This window comes from Mastigoproctus giganteus, chromosome 2 (assembly GCF_048544385.1).
Source record: "Mastigoproctus giganteus isolate SK-2022 chromosome 2, ASM4854438v1, whole genome shotgun sequence".
Lineage (NCBI taxonomy): Eukaryota > Metazoa > Arthropoda > Arachnida > Uropygi > Thelyphonidae > Mastigoproctus > Mastigoproctus giganteus.
In genome coordinates, this window is record NC_143576.1 from 41822097 (window position 1) to 41840650 (window position 18554).

An 18554-nucleotide genomic window follows, 5' to 3' on the forward strand; every position below is an offset into this window, starting at 1 on the left:
CGAATTTGTAAAACATGTGTATTGTGCTTATTTTGTGGTGAAACTAGGTAACCATGATAAACAATGGGCTCCACATAAGGATTGCCGAACCTGTGTTGAAGCATTGAGATTGTGGAAAATGGTGAAAAGAAGGTTAATCCATTTGCAATTCCCATGATTTGGCGGAGTCCTACACACCACTATAATGGCTGTTACGTTGTTTAGTTAACGCAGAGGGATAAAACGCAAAGAGTAAGAAGGGTATGGTGTTTCTGAATATTCTATCTGCCATTTTCCTTGCTTTGTATTCAGGCAAGGAATAAGCACTGGGATGTGAAGGCCCTTGACATCCCAGTGCCTCACTTCCCTTGACAACAAACTGCCCCACTTCTGTCAGAGTGGCAGTTTGTTGCCTGTATTAAAGAACATAGTTCATAAACCACTAGTAGACCCCAAAACTGTCCTCTTTCCCGCCTTGCACATCAAACTGGGTTTGAAGAAACGTCTTGTGAAAGCTTTGCCTCAGGAAAGTCCCTGCTTCAACTACCCTTGTAATAAATTCCCATCGATCACCAATGAGCAGCTAAACCAAAATATTTTTGTTGGACCTCAAATTGGCAAACTGATGAGGGACCAAGATTTTGCGGGAACTATGAATAAAAGAGGAAAACAGGCATGGATTAGCTTCAGATCTGTTGTTGAGAACTTCTTAGGAAACGACAAGGATCTAGACTACAAGAATATATTTGAAAATATGTTGGCAAACATCAAGAAGTTGGGCTGCAACATGGGTATCAAGGTACATTTTTACTTCCGAGAAAATCTGGGAGGCGTTAGTGAAGAACAGGGCGAAAGGTTTCACCAGGAATATTAAAGACATGGAAATGAGGTAACAGGGGAGGTGGAATATCAAGGTGATGGCTGACTATTGCTGGATGCTGAAGGACTGTGAGGTTAGAAGGATCTTCAAGAAAATCAAAGAAACGAAAATTTTGACCCATCGTTGATCAGTTTTTAAAATGAGAGGTGAATGTTTAGTGAATTTTTACCTCGCTGTTCTTTTTAATAGTGTTTTCAACATATATTTAAATATAAAAGTCTGGTAAAAGCAGCATTTTGTTTTAATTTCAATGCACAAATTCTGCCAAAAGTAATAAAAATTCTGAAAAAAATAAAGAAACCTGATATGATGTAAACAAACGGAAGTCATTTTTTGTGAGATCAGCATTATAGAATGTTTCAGAAAAACCCTTTTCTGAGAAAGCATCAATGAATTTTTTTCAAAATGCAGAGTTGTGTTACCCATCACTTTAATTTTCGAACTCAGTTCGTTGAAGTTGCGGTCAGATGTAAACATTGCATCTGACTGTTTATAGTCTATGTTCTTCTACATTTCCCATGAAGAATTTCTTTCGCAATTTCGCTTCTGTTACCTCAGTCTTAGGGCTGTGCTTTTTTTATGTGTATGTTAAAAGTCCTGAGATTAAGAACGATTCAAGTTTGAGTTAACTTTTTTACGGTAATAAAAATCACTACTTCAATTCCTTTTTTTTTATTTGCTTTAATGTGGTGAATCTTATTTGTACTTATAAATAAGATATTTTCTAAAAATATTTGTCTTATACGAGGGTTAACCAAAAAAGTAGGTTTTTTTTTTTTTTTTTTAACATATAACGATACTTCTCTTCAAAGGTTGGTGTATATGATAGTCAAAAAATCGTGGATGTGTCGAAATCGCGTTAGTTTTAGAGATGGGATGAGCTGTTCTTCATCCATCATCTAGCCAGACCTGTTTCCTGTGATTTATTTGTTGGAGCTTCTCAAGAATAATGTCCAGACTCTCACAATCTCGAGGGGTCTCTTTTGACGGTGACAACTGTTCGCCGATGACAGTATAAGATTTTTTTTTTTTTTTCCACGACATCCGAGAAATCTGCAATCGAAGGTGGCTTTGCTTTCGCCACCTTCGTGCAATGTGTGGAATGCGTGTGAAACACATATGCTGATATTTGGCTCCTTAAGGCTCCTCCGAACTTCTGGTCAAGCACTACGGAAAAATCAGGCTACTCTGTCGTAATGCAATGATAATCTTGCAAATACGGTTTTATGCTTCTAAAGTACCGTTTGTACTTCACAAAAAGCTTAAAGTATACACAATACTTTTTTGTAAACTTTCGGATACAATATTAAAATTTTAAGTAATAGGCCTGTATTCTAAATAAATTTTTGACAACAAGAACAAAAAGTCTGAGCTAATCTGAAACGTCGGAGATTGACTCTTTCAATTCGTTTTCGCTACAATCAGTAGTATTTTGGCTGGTAAATCTGAATCTCTATATTTTTGCGTGCAAATCACGAGGGGTCTCTTTTGAATAAAATGTGGTGCTACTGTAATGGATAAACTAGCTGGATTTTTCTCGAAGGTCACAGTTTTCTCTTTCATGGCACTTAAAAAAAAAAAAAAACCTTCTGCTCTGATTCAAAGTGAATACCATACTGTTAATCAGAGTGAACAGTTCATTACACATGAATATATAGTATACAATAACAGAAACAAGGAGAGTATGGGTTCATTAGCTGTCAGTTAAATACAGAATATATTGCCCATTACAAATGGATTTTATTATAATGGTTTCGGCCCTGTGGCATTTCCAGTTGTTACCAAAAAGGCTGTCATTCTGCTAATGCAATAGTAAAACCCGAACGTGCATTACACTTTATACAGTAGTTTCTTCCACTCTAATGTAAAAAAAAAAAGCGGTCGTTTGTCGCATAGCACTTAGCTTCACCATCGCTCACTCATTTTGTCTATCACTCTGCAGATCCACAAGTTTTTCCATAAAACTCAGGGATGTTGTACTGATGCATAATTGTACAAGTTCTCAACTAACCCTTTTAAAATGTGAAGGACTGCATATTTCTTCGGGCAGCCTTACTAAAAATGCACTCTAGCATGATTTTACTGCATCTTAAGAGTATTGAATACCCATTATATTACTGATTACATCTGTGATAAGTGAAGATACTTTTTCTTGATAACGGTCGCTTATCAAGAAAAAGTATCTTTATGTGATCTCGCTTCCACATTTTGCCAACCCTTCCTTCGAAAATTGCAGAAATTTTCTGCATGTTTCTCTTTTGATCGTTAATGCTATTTTTTTTTTTTTTTTTTTTTTTGAAGACTAGGGAATGCAATGAACAGCACTCTGTGCTTTTCTTTAGCTTTCTTTCTTCTAACTAAAGATCTAGTGGGCAGTTGTTGATAAATGAATTATTTTAAAAAACTGGTCACCACTGAATGTCTGAGTTTTTCTTCTTTCATGGTAACGATTTCTCCATCCTTGCACTCGTGGGCGTAGCATACACTTGTCGACGTACAACTTTTCGCATATCCCGGTAAATTCCTACTAGAGAGATGTCCTTCGCTGTAGGAAACTGAATAATATTGTGTTGTTTTTGTTTGCTTGTTACTATGAACGCCAAATTGACTCTGATGCTAAGCATCACACCCCGTGCACACAGAACAATTTACTTTGTTGCCTTGTAGCAGTATTGGTACAATTTTTTTTTTTTTTTTTCCTCCGTCCACCCACTTACGAGTCAGATCTAATGTAAAAGGATTGAACTTTAGTGATCATGAAACTTATGCCTGAAGGTTTTGTTTTAAACTTATTTGAGTTTTGTTTTTATTTATTTTTATTTCAATATTCGACACCTCTTGCCATCTCTCATTTTAGTGAAAATAATTCAACGCTGGGTTGTCAGATCGCTCTGCGATGAAGAGAATTATGAATGTTTTTAATTCCACACGTTACAGAATATGATAATATTCTTGTATTTTCTACCTTTGTAAACGTCCCTGACCCTGTGTAATCCTCTCAAAATATACGTAGAAAAATATTTTGTTTATTGATATTTTATATCACTCGCATACTTGAAGCCGTTGCTCTAAATTTACCTGAGTTTCGAATGCGTTAAAAATAAAAAATCAACAGGTTCAGGACAGGACAAATAATATATAGCAGACCTCTTTTACTTTGCCATTTTATTGTTGCTTCTTTGGTGTTCCTGTTTTCATTCCCGCCAGATGTTTCTTATGCCGTGCATACTGATCGTTCCTATTACATTAGTTTTATGGAGATTTGCTTGTCCTGCATGTATGCTGGAAGTTGTCCTCCTTTTTTCCTTCTGGCCCGGTCATTATCAGTCACGTTTTGCTACTCGTTGTTAGCTATTTTATCAGTGAGCTGCTGAAAGGAGCAATTTTCGTTTTGGTCATAAACCCACAATTTCGTTCAGCAGTAATTTTTAATTCAGATTAGAACAATGCCATTTTCTAACTCACACTCAGTGCCAGTACTTTGTCTTCCAATTCTTAAAAAGACAAGCGATGAAAGGGTTCCCGTCTACTGCTTTTTTGTCTTGTTCAGGTCAATAAACAATGAGGGTCATTTTCAGCAATTACTCATGTAATCTTCCGTAGCCGTACAATTTATGGCGTTTCAGACCCAACGACTGTGTGACCCTCTTTCCGGCCAGCTGAATGCACGACTACAGACTAGTCATGTCATTTCTCCTCTGCCCATTTGAGCAGTCACTCAACTGAACCTCCCCTCTCTAGGGTAATGCTGACCAAGTGTAATCAGGTTCTCATTCTGTGTTGCTATACTAGTATCACTTCGAACTGACTGAGCAGAGGTCAGGTTGCATTTTGGCCTACATAGGTGGTGACGCATATTCCTGCAGTCACTGTTTATGGTCTGCTCGATGCAGTCAGATAATGTTTTTTATTATTATTATTACCTATTTCAGCTACTTGAGAATGGCGTCTACGTGGTTTTCTGAGGTATGAAAGGTTGCTTCTCTCAGAATAAGTAGCCTTAATGATTTACGTCGTAATAAATCATTGGAAATCATAAAATGCAGTTCATGGTCTTGTCGCTGTTTTCAGATTGATGCGGGATGAAAATGTACTCAGCTAAAAGTTCAAGCATCCGGGGATGTTTTAACTTCTGGATAAATGACTTCGGAATAGGCCCAAATAAATTTTTCCGTCTAACATCAGCCAGCAAAGATAAGGATAAGCACAATTCGAAATCCCTGATACCCATCGATATTATTCGGCAATCATGTTCTCCATTAAAATATTTCTATGAAACTATATTTATGAAATTATGAATGCATGGATCACGCATCCTAAGACACATTAAAAACGTAAAATATTAAGGTGATTGACATAAGGAATTGTGAGTTTAATGGTACCCGTAGAGAATGCTGCAATTTTGAAATACCGGGTGCTAACTTGTCTAAGAAAGTTGATGAAATCTCCTTACTGGTTAAAGCCATAATACGGTACTTTCACTGAGGTTGCTTCTACATTCTGGAGCATGTCTGTGTATCTCTTCTATCGTTAGTATTATTTCTAGGCTTGAGTATGACACGCGTGCATTAACATATACTGTCAACCACTCATTAAAGGTCAGATCACGCCGAGAAAGAGAGGAAGTTTCTACCCTCCCATCACTGTTGTGGAAACTTCCTTATTTCTCAACGAGGAAAACAGTCTACCCTTGTCCATCCTCTAGAATTTTTTTTCATTCATATTAGTTTATTCATAGCTATAATTACCGAAAATGTGCTTTATTTTTATGAACGCACGATTTGTTACTTTTATAAAATGTTCTTTCTTTTTTAATCTTCCAAAACGCAAATGTTTGTAGGTTACAGATTTTAAAACCTGTTTCATTGACCCATTTTTATAGTTTTTTTAACTCTAGCTGGTGGCTTGTGCGCAATACAATTATAGATCTTGCGTGAACTATAATTCTTGATACGAGGGCTTTTAAAAGTTCTGGTTCATTTCGTTTTCGTCCGAAAAGTTATTGAATGATTGCATCTTGTTTTGCATTCTATTCAACAACAACAACTGTAAATTAAACGGGCGACTCAAAATGGTGTACAGCTAACCTGAGTGAGAGACGGTTGCAGTCTTAATAGTCAGCCCAAGAGTGAAAAAGGAAGCATTTTTATCACAGGAAAATACAAATGCTTCTACGTTAGCACGAAACCTGCATTTGATTTTTTTTAATGTTGCTATTAAGAGGTATTAATGAAGTATGAGGTAGTAATTACCTGTGATTTATGCAACTTTACTTTCTACAGGCATCCCGACAGTGAAGAAGAGAGTCACAGCCCCCCGTCATCCGTGGGTCTCCCTAGGCGACATGTCACCTACGTTGACGTCGACAACGATGCCCATTCTCTGGTAAGTCAAACGAACCTATTTGTACAGGGGTTATCTATTTATTATTTGCTCGCTTCTGTGACAGGTAAACAAGGCAGATGTCGCGTGGGAAAACATCTTGACATCCTGAGTAAATAAATGTCACGCGTTTATTTGTCTTATAAGGAGAATGAATCGGGGTAGGGGAGGATAAACCTCTGTAAATCTAGTATTAATCTTCGTACCAAATTGTGTGCTTGGGTGGACGTGCGTGCATGCCCGCACGCCCTGTACGCTGGGGTCAGATTTTTTTCTTTACCTGTTTATCCGCATAAAATTTTCATCACTGCACATTGTGTTTCTTGCGTTTACAGTAGTTTTGCACAATGAAATTACTGACAGTATTTTTTTTTTTTAGGTTCATTTAACTTTATATACTTAACTGTGAAAAATATGCTCCAATGAGCAAATTTATTCTTCTGTTAGGACCGTGAGCATATTTATGCAATAATTCCTATAGTGAACCCCACGGGCAGTTTTAACAAGTGAAAAGTCCCCATTCACTTCACCATTGGCGACCGTGCTTTTGTGGCCTGCGAGAATAATACAGCAGTTCTGCGTGAATCGTTCACAGCCTCTGGCGGATTCAGTTTCTCTTTGATTGACAGCTTTTCTTTAGCTTGCGTTTACTTGCTCGCTGTACATTCAACTACTCTTCACACGATCATTTCCGCTTCCTCACCTGCTGAACGCTTGCTTTCTGATTATTGTTGCTAGACAATGTTTTTGAATACCCCCTCAGTGACGCTATTCTACTATTGCTTCAAGCTGTTAACCTGATAATTCAGATGAAACACGTTTTTCAGAACTTTTTCGAGAATTGGCCTTCATTATCAAGAGGCCCAACAAGCTATGCAGCTATTATATCAGACTGCATCGTACTAGACCCGAATCTAACTGCCATTCACCTTTCTGCATTAAATATTTTCATGATGGCCAAAAATATTAAAAGGCAAGCCAGATTGAGGGACGACAGCGGTCATCAACTATCCTGCTAGCTGCTCTACCCTCTGTATAGATACAGGGCAGGAGTAGGGTCCGAGAAGTCCCTCCTTTGACAAACTAGACAAATGCCATTAACGCACTTAATATTTAAGTAAAATTAAATGCAACAAGGCATCATATCTTTAAGAGTATAATAATCTATATAATATCGATGTAGATACACCATAGACAACTCATAAAAAAAAACTACGTTAGTAGTTTGAAGGGCATCCTTTTATCTGTATCTCATATTGTGCTCATCCTTCTCAACGAGTTGGCATGTATTGCACTACCTCGAATAAGTAACGCTCCACTTAAAGAGAAGACTATTGTTACTTATTCTCAGTGGGCAGCACCACCCAGACGGCACCGTTTCATGGCTTGTTGGCCTTTCATCGGTGGGTGGGCAGTTACCGTGGTATACCAGGGTACATGCCCACCCACCGATGAAAGGCCAACGTTCCTTCAGCCGATAAGATTGCCTGAAGGAACGTGACGAAGAATAACACCCAGCCAATCCTGTCCGGCCGTCGTTAGGGTAGCACGAAAATTGAAGTGACTTGGAAAGCACTTTGTAATTGGTTTTTTATTCACCATCGATACAGCAGATTTTAACTTTTCTTAAATGATCAGGAAAAGAAATGACAGCTCACGTAACTCCAGTTTACTGCGTAATAGCTGTTCCAGAAGTGCCCCCCCCCCCTAGTATGCCGTCCTTCTCCCAGCTGGAAATTAACTTTTGACAGTGGCACCTAGATTTTGAACAAATTTGTCGATGCCTGATAACGGTGGGAGTGCGTTATAGGTCTAACGGCTGTGATAAATATAACGAACAACTGTACAGACATAGTGAGGTAGCAAATCAGACTATCTTATAATGGGGGACTTTAACTTTCCAGATATCGATTGGACCTCGTAGGTTAGTCACTCTGAACAGTAGCAAGACTTTTGTGGCTTCATTGGATGATAGTCTCCTACACCACATGTTAGAGAGACAAGAAAAAGCAATACTCTTAATCAGATTAGCAGCGGTGATCATTCGCCCTCGTGGGCAGCACAGTTGTGATGCCAGGAATTTTTATGGTGACGTTTCGTGGCTGAGTTAGTCGAACTCAGGCGAGAGTAGCATGATTTTACTCCAGGAAACTCGTGTTTTTCGTCCAGCAAATAGAAAATTCGACTACATGTAATTTACAGACATTATATACGGCGCAATATGGCCTAAGTTGCTTATGCGCCTAAAAACCCACAGAAACAACAACGACCATTCATGCATTAATAATCTGCAGATAAAAGACTGACCGGATGGCAGTAATCACAATGTATTGATGTCGGATTTCCTTAAAGATATTACTTCAAAGGCTGGGAGTAATTTTGCAGTCAGATAGGAAATTCTCTGAGCACTGCAGACAGGCTGCAAGGACAGCTCATGGGGTTTTGTCAATGATATGCAAGAATTTTTCTAACATGAATCAAGATGTGGCTTAACCATTTCCCCACTGTATTAAGGAATTTCCCTAATACAGTGGGGAAATAGTTAGGCTACATCCTGAATACTGCATGCAAGTCTGGAAGTCTTATTTTAGGAAGGACGTGGATCTGTTGGAATGGGTACAGAGAAGAATAACCAGAGCGATGAGGGAAGCAAAAGAGTACTCTTACCTGGAAAGGCTTCAGTTTTGCAAATTGCAGCACCTGCGATAAGATCTGATTGACTATGACGATGGAATATGATTCCTTTTGCTCCAAAGGGTGATACTTGCAATATGTTCGCTCTGATATTCCCTGTCAAAAGTAGACTTAGTAGTAATTCGGAATCTTCTCTTTTGAGTCTTCTCTTGCTTCAGATCTCTCTATCCCGTTCTATCAGATTCCTTTGCTGCATACATCGTTCTCCCAACTCCAGTAATCACTTGGAACTCTTTTGATTCCCTTTCTCTAAAACTCAACTTACTCCTTTCATGCCAAATTTGCTTTGCTGGTTTTCAGAGAGGTAATTTTCTTTGCTCATTTTAACATTCACAACTCCAGCTGGCATTCGTTTTTTTAGTCACACAACACAGCTAGGCGAGATGCTGAGATTTTGAAATTGCTAATGACGTCGCACAGGTTGTTCATTTATCTACCAGAATGCCAGACGATCCTAACCACAAACACCAAACACTTTTGACCTTTTTCTCATGAACAACCCTTCAAGGTACACAGTCGAGGTGAGTGATCCTCTAGGTGGCCAATGAGTCGATCGCGGATTTAATTTCGGTCGATCACGACGAATTTTAAATATACAGTCATCCCTCGTTTTTTTCACCTTGTGCAATGAAATTTTTTGGGATGGTAGATCGCTGCACATTTTGAAGGAAAAAAGTAGATCGCATCACAAATTAAGTTGGCCACTCCTGCTCTAGGCACCTCAGATCACAACTTGGTGATGGTCTCTTCTCCAGTGGAGCCTCTCTCTCGTGGCCATTTTCCGTCTCGTTTTGGTTGAATTATTGTTTTAAACCTTCTGGTGTCAGTGAAATTATTATTGTAGTGATGAAATTCTTTATTCCAAACTCCACCCTAAAACCTCATTCTTTATCGAAACCTTGGTTTTCCAATAAATGTGCTAAGGTCGTTCAAGACTGTTCATGCTGCATATCGCAATTGGCTCGCATCCAAAAATCTCCAGGTATATTTTCTGCCTCCATTAATGCTTTCAACAATTGTAAAGCAGTTATTAATCAATCCAAACTAGATTTTGAACAGTTTAAGAGTAAGGAAGTTGCTTCTTGTCCAAACGGTAGTCGAACATTCTTGTCTCTTGCCAAAGCTATTTGGCTGCGACTTTTGCCCATTTCTACTCCCACCTTTGTTAAAACTTTTTACAAAACATAAAGCCAACCTACTGGCAGCGTACCTTTCTCTTAACTTCTGTATTGATGAACTGGGTAAACCACCTCCACCCATTCCCAGTACACTCCATTCAATGCTTGTTGTGTCTTTCATCAAAAAGATGTCATAATAATTTTGACCAGTATCGATGCCAAGAAAGCTCTATGTCCTGATGATGTTTTGCCAATCGATTTCAAAACCTGAGTTCCTGTTTTGTGTTGCCTTTTTACACTTATTTTTTTTTATTCCAATGATGTTTTTCCTTCTGCTTGGAAATTTGCTCATATCCAGCCAGTTCCCAAGAAAATTTGGAAAATCCTTCCCATCGAGTTATCGTTCCATTGCACTTACCTCTGATCTTTCCAAAGCAATGGAGAAACTTATTAACGGCCAACTCCTAAACCACCTCGAAACCTACCATCTGATCAGTGATCGGCAGTATGTATCACCAGTGAATTGGTCTGTCAGTACCAATTCACTGGTGATATCTTTATTTATGTTGCCCATCTATGGACAAACTCAATGGAAGAGTTTGGTGAACCTCAATCAGTTGCTCTTGACATTTCCAAGCTTTTCGTTGTGTTTGGCACAAATAGCTTCTAAACAAGTTTCTGATTATGGATTGCCGACTGTTTTTTTTTTGCAATTGAGTATTAAATTTTCTTTCTGATTGCTCTCTGCGATTGATGGTAGATGGCTCTTAGTCCTCTAACTTCACGAATGCTTGTGTTCCCCAAGGTTTTTAGTTCTTTCTCCCACTTTTTTTCCCTCTTGTATATTAATGAGCTTCTTCTACTGGTTGGAAATCCTATCCATACTTTTGCAGACGAAGGCACATTGCATTTCACCTACTAGTTTGAGAAACCTTTCCAAGAAACCACAAACAGCTTCAACTTCTCGAATATCCATTGCCAATTCCTTAATGCCGATCTCCATATAATTCTCCAATAGGGCAAAGACAACATTAATTTCAGTCCTGTCTTATATCTCGCAAAAAGGAATCTATTGCTTCTGTGCTTAACTTCGATGACTCTCAGATCTCTAGACGAGATCACATGTCTCTATTCGGAATTACCCTCACTTGTAATATCTCTCGGATAAGATCTCTTGGCACATCACGAATATTGCTTCTTCTGCATCTGAAATCCTGGGTTTTCGCTCTCGGCGTTACTTTTCTTCTAAACTCTACTCACTCTGTGCAAATCTTAAATCCGCCCTACCATGAAATATTGTTCCTCCATCTGGGGCGGTGACCACGATACCTCTTTCAGACTCCTAAACTCCATTCAGAAGAGGACAGTCAGGTTAATTAATGACTCGTGTCATACAAAGGCTCTCCACTTTGTAAAAGACGAGTCATTAATTAGATGTTCTATTTCTGCTGCATGCCACGGTAGTGCTTCCATGGGCCACTATGGCCATAGATGCCGATGCGCCTAAAAAATTCCCAAAAAAATTCTCGCTTCCATGGGCACTCTTTTTCTGAATTGGTATCTATAATTCCCACTCCAACCCACTCCGAACACGTGCCGCAACTAATTAGTATCCATTTACTGTCCAACTCACAGAACCAACTTTTCTTCTGACTCATTTATCCCTTCAACTTATGTTTTCTGGAACAACCTCCCTTTACATTTATTTCCCGAAAATCAGTCTACAGAAATTCAAGTGCAATGTCAAGTATCTTCTTTCATCTTCTCAGCCTTCAACCCATGCAGTACTAAGTGCTATAGGGTCTAATACCGTTCGTGTTTGGGGGTTTTCATTAAAAAAAAAAAAAAAAAATGACGACACATTTTTAAAATAATATGACTGAAATCGTAATGTGTCTGGTTTGGCATTCCAGTATTATTATTATTATTGCTATTAATATTCCATTCAGTTAAAGAGAACAGAGCTTAGTACGGATTTTCTGGAAGGTCGCCAAACTGCAGACTCCCACTGAGCACATACTCTTGTAAATTGTTTACATTCCTAATTTTCTTTCTCTCTTTTCCATCATACTCAAAGCATAGCACTTATTGAAAAGAAGGAAGCAATTTTACAGTGTTCTACTTCTTTTCTTTTTAAATGAAATGTTAAATGCATATTCGGCTGCCCTTTAAAACTAAGCTAGTAAAATACGGCTTAGAAAAATTCTTGGCCGATATCTCTGCTAAATCTAATGACGTATAGATTTTATTGTTGTTGTTTTATATAAGCTTTGAACAGACTGAATCTTTGTGTCTACTTTCATTTTCACATGATATGGTTATACTCGTGTGTGTCGAGTCCTGTTTATTACCCAGTTGCAGTTTTCATTTTGAAATTCGGATAAGCCAGTATTTGCGCAGCGACGATGCCCATGAATCACAAGCAATGAATCTTTCGTCTCTGAAACTGATCCGTTGTGTTTATGAGTTCAACTAGGAGGAACTGTTGGGAGGCCGGATGAGGATCTGTTCTATAAAAAAAAATGCCATTGCAATGATACTTAGGCTGTATATAAGTATAATGCAAATTGGCTGCATTGCTTCGAAAAAAGAAGTAATAAGAAGCTGTCTGGCCCCATTTCAGCCCACGCAACAGCAGTTCTCAAGTCCCGAAGAATCGACAAATAAATTTTTTGTTACGCTGCTGACTGCTCTTTATTAAGGATGTGATGATGCTTTCTCTACCAATAAATGTTTATATTTGTCGCGTGTAATATACGAGGAAAGACAAATAACATTAAAGTTAGTGGAGAGTAACCTTATGTGACTCTCTGACAAACGAAGTACTTTAAAAAGAAAGACAGACATCTTGCAACACAGGAAAGTAGAAATAGAAGTGAATAGATTGCATCCTGTCAAAAACAGAGCAGAAAGAAACCCCTGGAATTGCATGTGGTGCTTAAGAATGCATAATTACATCAGCTGTGTAAGGAAGGAGCAATAAGACGGGGATACCTTTTCGGAAGATAAAACTTCCCGAAAAGAGATGACCAGTGGAGTGCCAAATCATTTACGAAATATCTTAGCAGAGATAGTTCTGGTGAGGTATTTGGAAGAACAAGAAATAATGGCAATTAAGGGAAGAGAAAAATAGGTCAAGTCTCCCGATTTACAAACACTGTGAAATCTTCAGAAGTGGTCCAGCGCAGTTCCTATGTAGCCATCTTGTTTCAAGGTTACTGGATTTGTGAGTTTAATGTATTTATTTGTTTTAATTTTATTTATAAAATTAAATTAAAAAACTAATTTTCTAACGTTACAAATTTAACTTTAGTTGAGAGAATTTCATAGATTAACAGAAAATGAAGAAACCCTAATTTTAGAAAAAAGAAAGAAAGAATCACTGGTGTATTGTGTATTTATAAACAGTAGATATATTAAAACTATTTCATTCTTATTCATTTACTTTCAAAAAGAGCACATTTTGTGGTTTTATTGAAGTTGAGTGGAAGTTCGAAAGATTGAATTTGAGCTGTCAAAAGTTCTTAAACGTAAATCGTGAGATTACTGTATTGGTAGTCTTGAAAAATATGTTCAGAGCATGTCAGAAATAAGTTATGGTTAAAATAGTTTTTTCGAGAACTAAAAAAAAAAAAAAAAAAAAAGTTGAAAATTAATGGTTGGTCCGCTAGTTAAAAGAAAGGAAGGAAATGGCAACAAAAAATTTTAAATTATAGAGTAATAAATTGGAGAAAAACTTTATGGGAATTACAGACGAAAAAGAAAACACAAGTTATGTACTTTTTTTTTTTCTTCTTCTTTTTTTTTTTTTTTTTGAACTGCTGGATATGAAAAAACGAAAAGGAAGAACTATTTATAGTTGGTGTAGAAGTTAGAAGTTGCAGTTAAAAATCAAATTATAAAAGACGAGGTCAAGATCTTAATAGAATGAAGAGGAATAAGAACTAGAAATTAAAGGATCGGAGTTAATGTGGATACCGTACGTCAAAATAATAAGAAGAAACAACCTACAGGAATGAGGCGGAAGAGGGGATGTGCCGAAATTTTAAATCTGTAGAAAGTTCTATAATCCTACAGTCTCGAGAGTGAACTGAAGGCCACCGCCATATACAGCTTGTTTAAGAAGTAGACAGGGTTACTGAAGTAGGAAAATGGGGGACGAATGTGGATATTACATTTCTATTACAGAGAAAGACTGAAATGGGAACAGAATCGATTCTCTACATTATTCGTTATTCATTTATGTAATTTCCTTTGTTTAAAATTATGATTAATCAAAAAATCAAAGTAACGCAATCACCCCATCACATCTTTACTTCTGCTTTGTTTGGTGGTGACTGTGAGTCTATTCTCGTGGCGCTGTGACTAAAGGTATGACCATGCATGGTAAAAGCAGATAAAAAACCAAGGCGTACAAATGAGGGTTCGATTGGATTCAATAAAAGAAAAGGGCCTTATGCCCATTGGCCTTTCAGCTTGTGAGGCTACTCCTTTTGGTGGGTACTATAGTTTATTTTAAACCCAGTCGACCGTACCCCCCCGCACTAATCATCGCTTGGATAGTGGGGGGGGACTGTTTTGGTTAACTTTTTTTTTTTTTTACTAAAAATTTGGTTTAAAATGAGCGAAAACGTTAAAATTTTTAGGAGCATCCAAGGGCCACTTCAGAATAATGAATTAATTATTCAAAAAAATTAGTAATAACATCTTAAAATCGGCAAGTGTAAAAATTTGCATAGTTCACATTCTGACTTAACTTGTAAACAAATATAAACAAGATCGGGTATAATTTCACTACATTCCAGTTCTCTGTCAGCGTCATTTTGAGTTGACAATAGTCACGTGCTAACCGTTCTCCAAGCATCGTTGACCGCATGTAAGTTTTGATTTTAAATATTTCTCTCCCTGGATATTAGCATTAGCAGAGGCTTACGATGCAAGAAAGCAAGCTTAAGCAGCATCAGCAAAAAAAAAAAAAAAACCTCCCATTTCACCCCTCCATTTGTTCCAAATGCCTGTCCAGCTCAGCCTTAAATTTATTTAGGATATTAACTTCCACAACAAAAGGTGGAAGTCTGTTCCACCAATCAACTACCCACTGGCTAAATGAAATTTCCGCACATCGATTCTACAACTGTCTTTCCTCACTTTCAATTTTTTGAATCTTTGAATTTGAATGTTTGAATCAATTTGAATATTTGAATCTATGCCCCCCCCCTCAAGTTCTTAATCTGAGCAAGAGGAAGAATCCCATCAGCATTCAGCTTGCTCATCCCATTCAAGGCCATATACACCTCAATCGGATCACCTCGCAGGTGCCTACTCTCCAGGCGCTGCAATTTGCAGAACTTAAGCCTTTCTTGGTAAGAGCACCCCTTTGTTTCCCTCACAAATTTTGTTGCCCTTCTTTGTACTCGTTCTAGCAACTCTACATCCTTCATAAAATGAGGTCTCCAGACCTGTACACAGTACTCTAGGTGTGGCCTGACCATCGCCTTGTACAAACGGGATAATCACTTCCCTATTCCTGCTAGCAAAATTCCTATATATCATTGACAAGACTCTATGACTGACCTGCCCTGGCAGCCCGTCTGCACTGCCTAGCGAACTTCATATTTGACTGCACAACTACCCCAGGTCTTTTTCACTTTCCACTTCCCTGAGTGTAGTACAACACAGTTGGTACGTTTCTCTTGGGTTATTGCTACCCATATGCAGTACTTTGCATTAATCAATGTTAAACTTCAGTTGCCACTTCTCAGCCCATTTGCCCAACTTATTTAGATCCAGTTGGAGTAGTACTGTCTTTACTGTCGTTAACAACCCTGCCAACCTTTGTATCATCTGCAAACTTGGACATTAAACCTGATATACCTTCATCAATATCATGATAAATATACAAAATAACAATGTGCCCAACGCCGAACACTGGGGAACTCCACTAATAACATTTGACCACGAAGAGCAGTATCCATTGATTACCACTCTGTCGTCTCCCACTCAACCATCCCTTTATCCATTGTAGCAACTTACCCTTAATGCCATACCTCTCCAATTTGTACAGCAGTCTTCCATGTGCAACAGTATCAAAAGCTTTCCTCAAATCCAAGTATATGATATCAAAATTATTTTAGGCATTCAGTTCCTTTGTAACCATATCATAGTATTCAATAAAATTGGTGAGACAAGACCCCCCTTTAACAAACGCATGCTGTGTCTTAACTATTACTGCAGTCTTGTCTAGATGATCCTGCAATGCTTCTTTAACCAGTGATTCCATTATTTTCTCCGAAACACAAGTTAAACTAACAGGTCTATAGTTACTTGTGTCACCTTTTGAACTCCCTTTGTGAATTAGTGATACATTTGCACATCTCCAGTCCATGGGGACCTCCCTTGAGTCCAAGGAAGCTCTCATAATTATGGCTAAGAGTTTGCTAACTTCCTTTGCCGCCTCCTTAAATATAACTGGATAGATCCCGTCCATCCCAGGTACCTTTTTTATGTTTAACTTCAACAATTTCTCCTCCACTTTGCTCTCAGTTATTACAAAATCACTTAGCTCCCGACTAGATTCTGATAAACCTCTGGCACTCCCCTCATTGAATAACTCATGTGTCAATGTAGACGCAAAATACTCATCGTTTATTAGCTACCTCAGCATGATCATCAATAGTCAACCCATCTATGTTAAGTGGTCCAATCTGATTCATCCCTTTCCTTCTAGAGTTTACATAAGTAAAGAACTGTTTGATGTTTTATTTTGCATCCTTTGCCAAAGATATCTCGTAATCTGCCTTCGCCTGCTTAACCTGATACTTTATATTCATCCACTACATTTTTCTTCTATACCACGAGCCTCATTGATTCATCTGACATCCATTTAGGCCTAAACTTTGAGCAGTATTTCTTAGTTGGAATGGAAAGCCTAGTAGCCTCCAAAATTAAGTCCCTGAAGGCTTGCCATTTAGAATTCAACGTTGGTAACATCATCAGTTGATCCGCTTGTATAGAATTTTAAAACTGTCTTGAGACCCCTGTAGTCACCTTTACGAAAGCAAAAGCCATTCCCTTTAGCCTTGATGGTAATTAGATCTTTAAGTAATTCCCATCAGTACATTGTGATCACTATTACCCAGTGGTTCGTTTATCTGCAATTTCTTAATGCATGAATAATCACTGCTGATAATCAGATCAAGAGTATTACTCCCTCTGGTTGCCTCTCGAACACGTTGCTATAGAAAACAGTCACCCAATAAATCCACAGAAGTCCTGTTCGTGTGCGAGTGACCAACCCACAAGTTCCAGTCAATATCTGGAAAGTTAAAATTCCCCATTATAAAACATTCTGATTTATTGGCCCATTCTATTTCTCTGCACAATTGCTCATTATACTCATCAGATTAATTAGGCCTATAACACACACCTACCCTCATTTTTTCTTTCCCAGTGCTTAAGTCACACCAAACAGACTCAACATTGGATTGTCCACCAACATCAATTGGATGCATTTCGTTAGATTTATGTGTTTCTTAACTAACAGCGTAACCCATCCTCCCTTCCTGTCCTGTCTATCCTTTCTGTGCACATTGTACTCCCCGAATTCCAATTCTGCACTGCTTATGTCTGTGTGACACCACCTCTCTGATATCCCAATAATATCTGCCTTTGATGTTTTGACTAGCACTTCAGGCTCATCAAATTTATTAACTATACTCCTAGCATTGGTGTACATGGAAGTATACATATTTGGGTTTTTTTTTTTTTTTTTAGGAGCATTAGCAACTAAGGCCATATTGCTCCGGGGATATGCGGTGGTCATTCCCTGACCTTTCCGCATCCTCCGTATTTGGTGGGCATGGGCTCGAACCCCGGTCTAATCAATAAGCGTGTGCCACGCACTGCTGCTCCTGCCCACCTGGCTACGGAGGCGCCTGGAAGTATACATGCACCTGTTTCTACTCTTAGTTACCCCAACACAGCCCATGTATTTACTTGTTCCACTATGACTCTCAGCAGTTCTGGAAATCTCCATTGCCTTGCTTTCAAGGCTGCTGCTCATTCTAATAGAAGCAGTGCAAGAATCACTTTTATCTCCGCCTGCGGCCACTGTTAACCTTTTAATCTGTGTATCCCCCCCCACGCTAGCAGTTTTCCGACTCACCTAACGCTGCCTCGATAGCATCAGCAAATATTCTTGCACCCTTTCTATTTAAGTGTACCCCATCCCTGTAGAAGTCTCTTCTGTCAACAAGCACAGACCAGGCGGAAAAAAATTCTACCCCTTAAGCCTTGCACAATCTCTCCAGGGCGAATTGATCGACAAGGCTCTCCTCATATACTCCTCCCTCCTATTGTGTCTGGGCAGAATTGCAGACACTTTCAATTTCAACCCTAACTCGCGACGTTTTTTCAACATTGTGAGTAATTGTGTACTTTACTCACGTTGAGTAAATCTGCAGATCTCTTACTCTTAATGTCATTAGTTCCAACGTGTACAA

General features: G+C 38.4%; 1 protein-coding gene across 7 annotated transcripts in view; it reads left to right on the forward strand.

Annotated features, from left to right (window-relative positions):
- The window catches only part of CdGAPr (GTPase-activating protein CdGAPr), a 514430-nt gene that overhangs the window by 151493 nt on the left and 344383 nt on the right, over positions 1-18554 (forward strand). For all 7 annotated transcript variants that reach the window (XM_090388748.1, XM_090388756.1, XM_090388774.1 and 4 more), the window contains one exon: positions 6142-6244. In XM_090388748.1, the coding sequence (XP_090244874.1) occupies positions 6142-6244 (103 nt within the window). The remainder of the gene's footprint in view (positions 1-6141; positions 6245-18554) is intronic.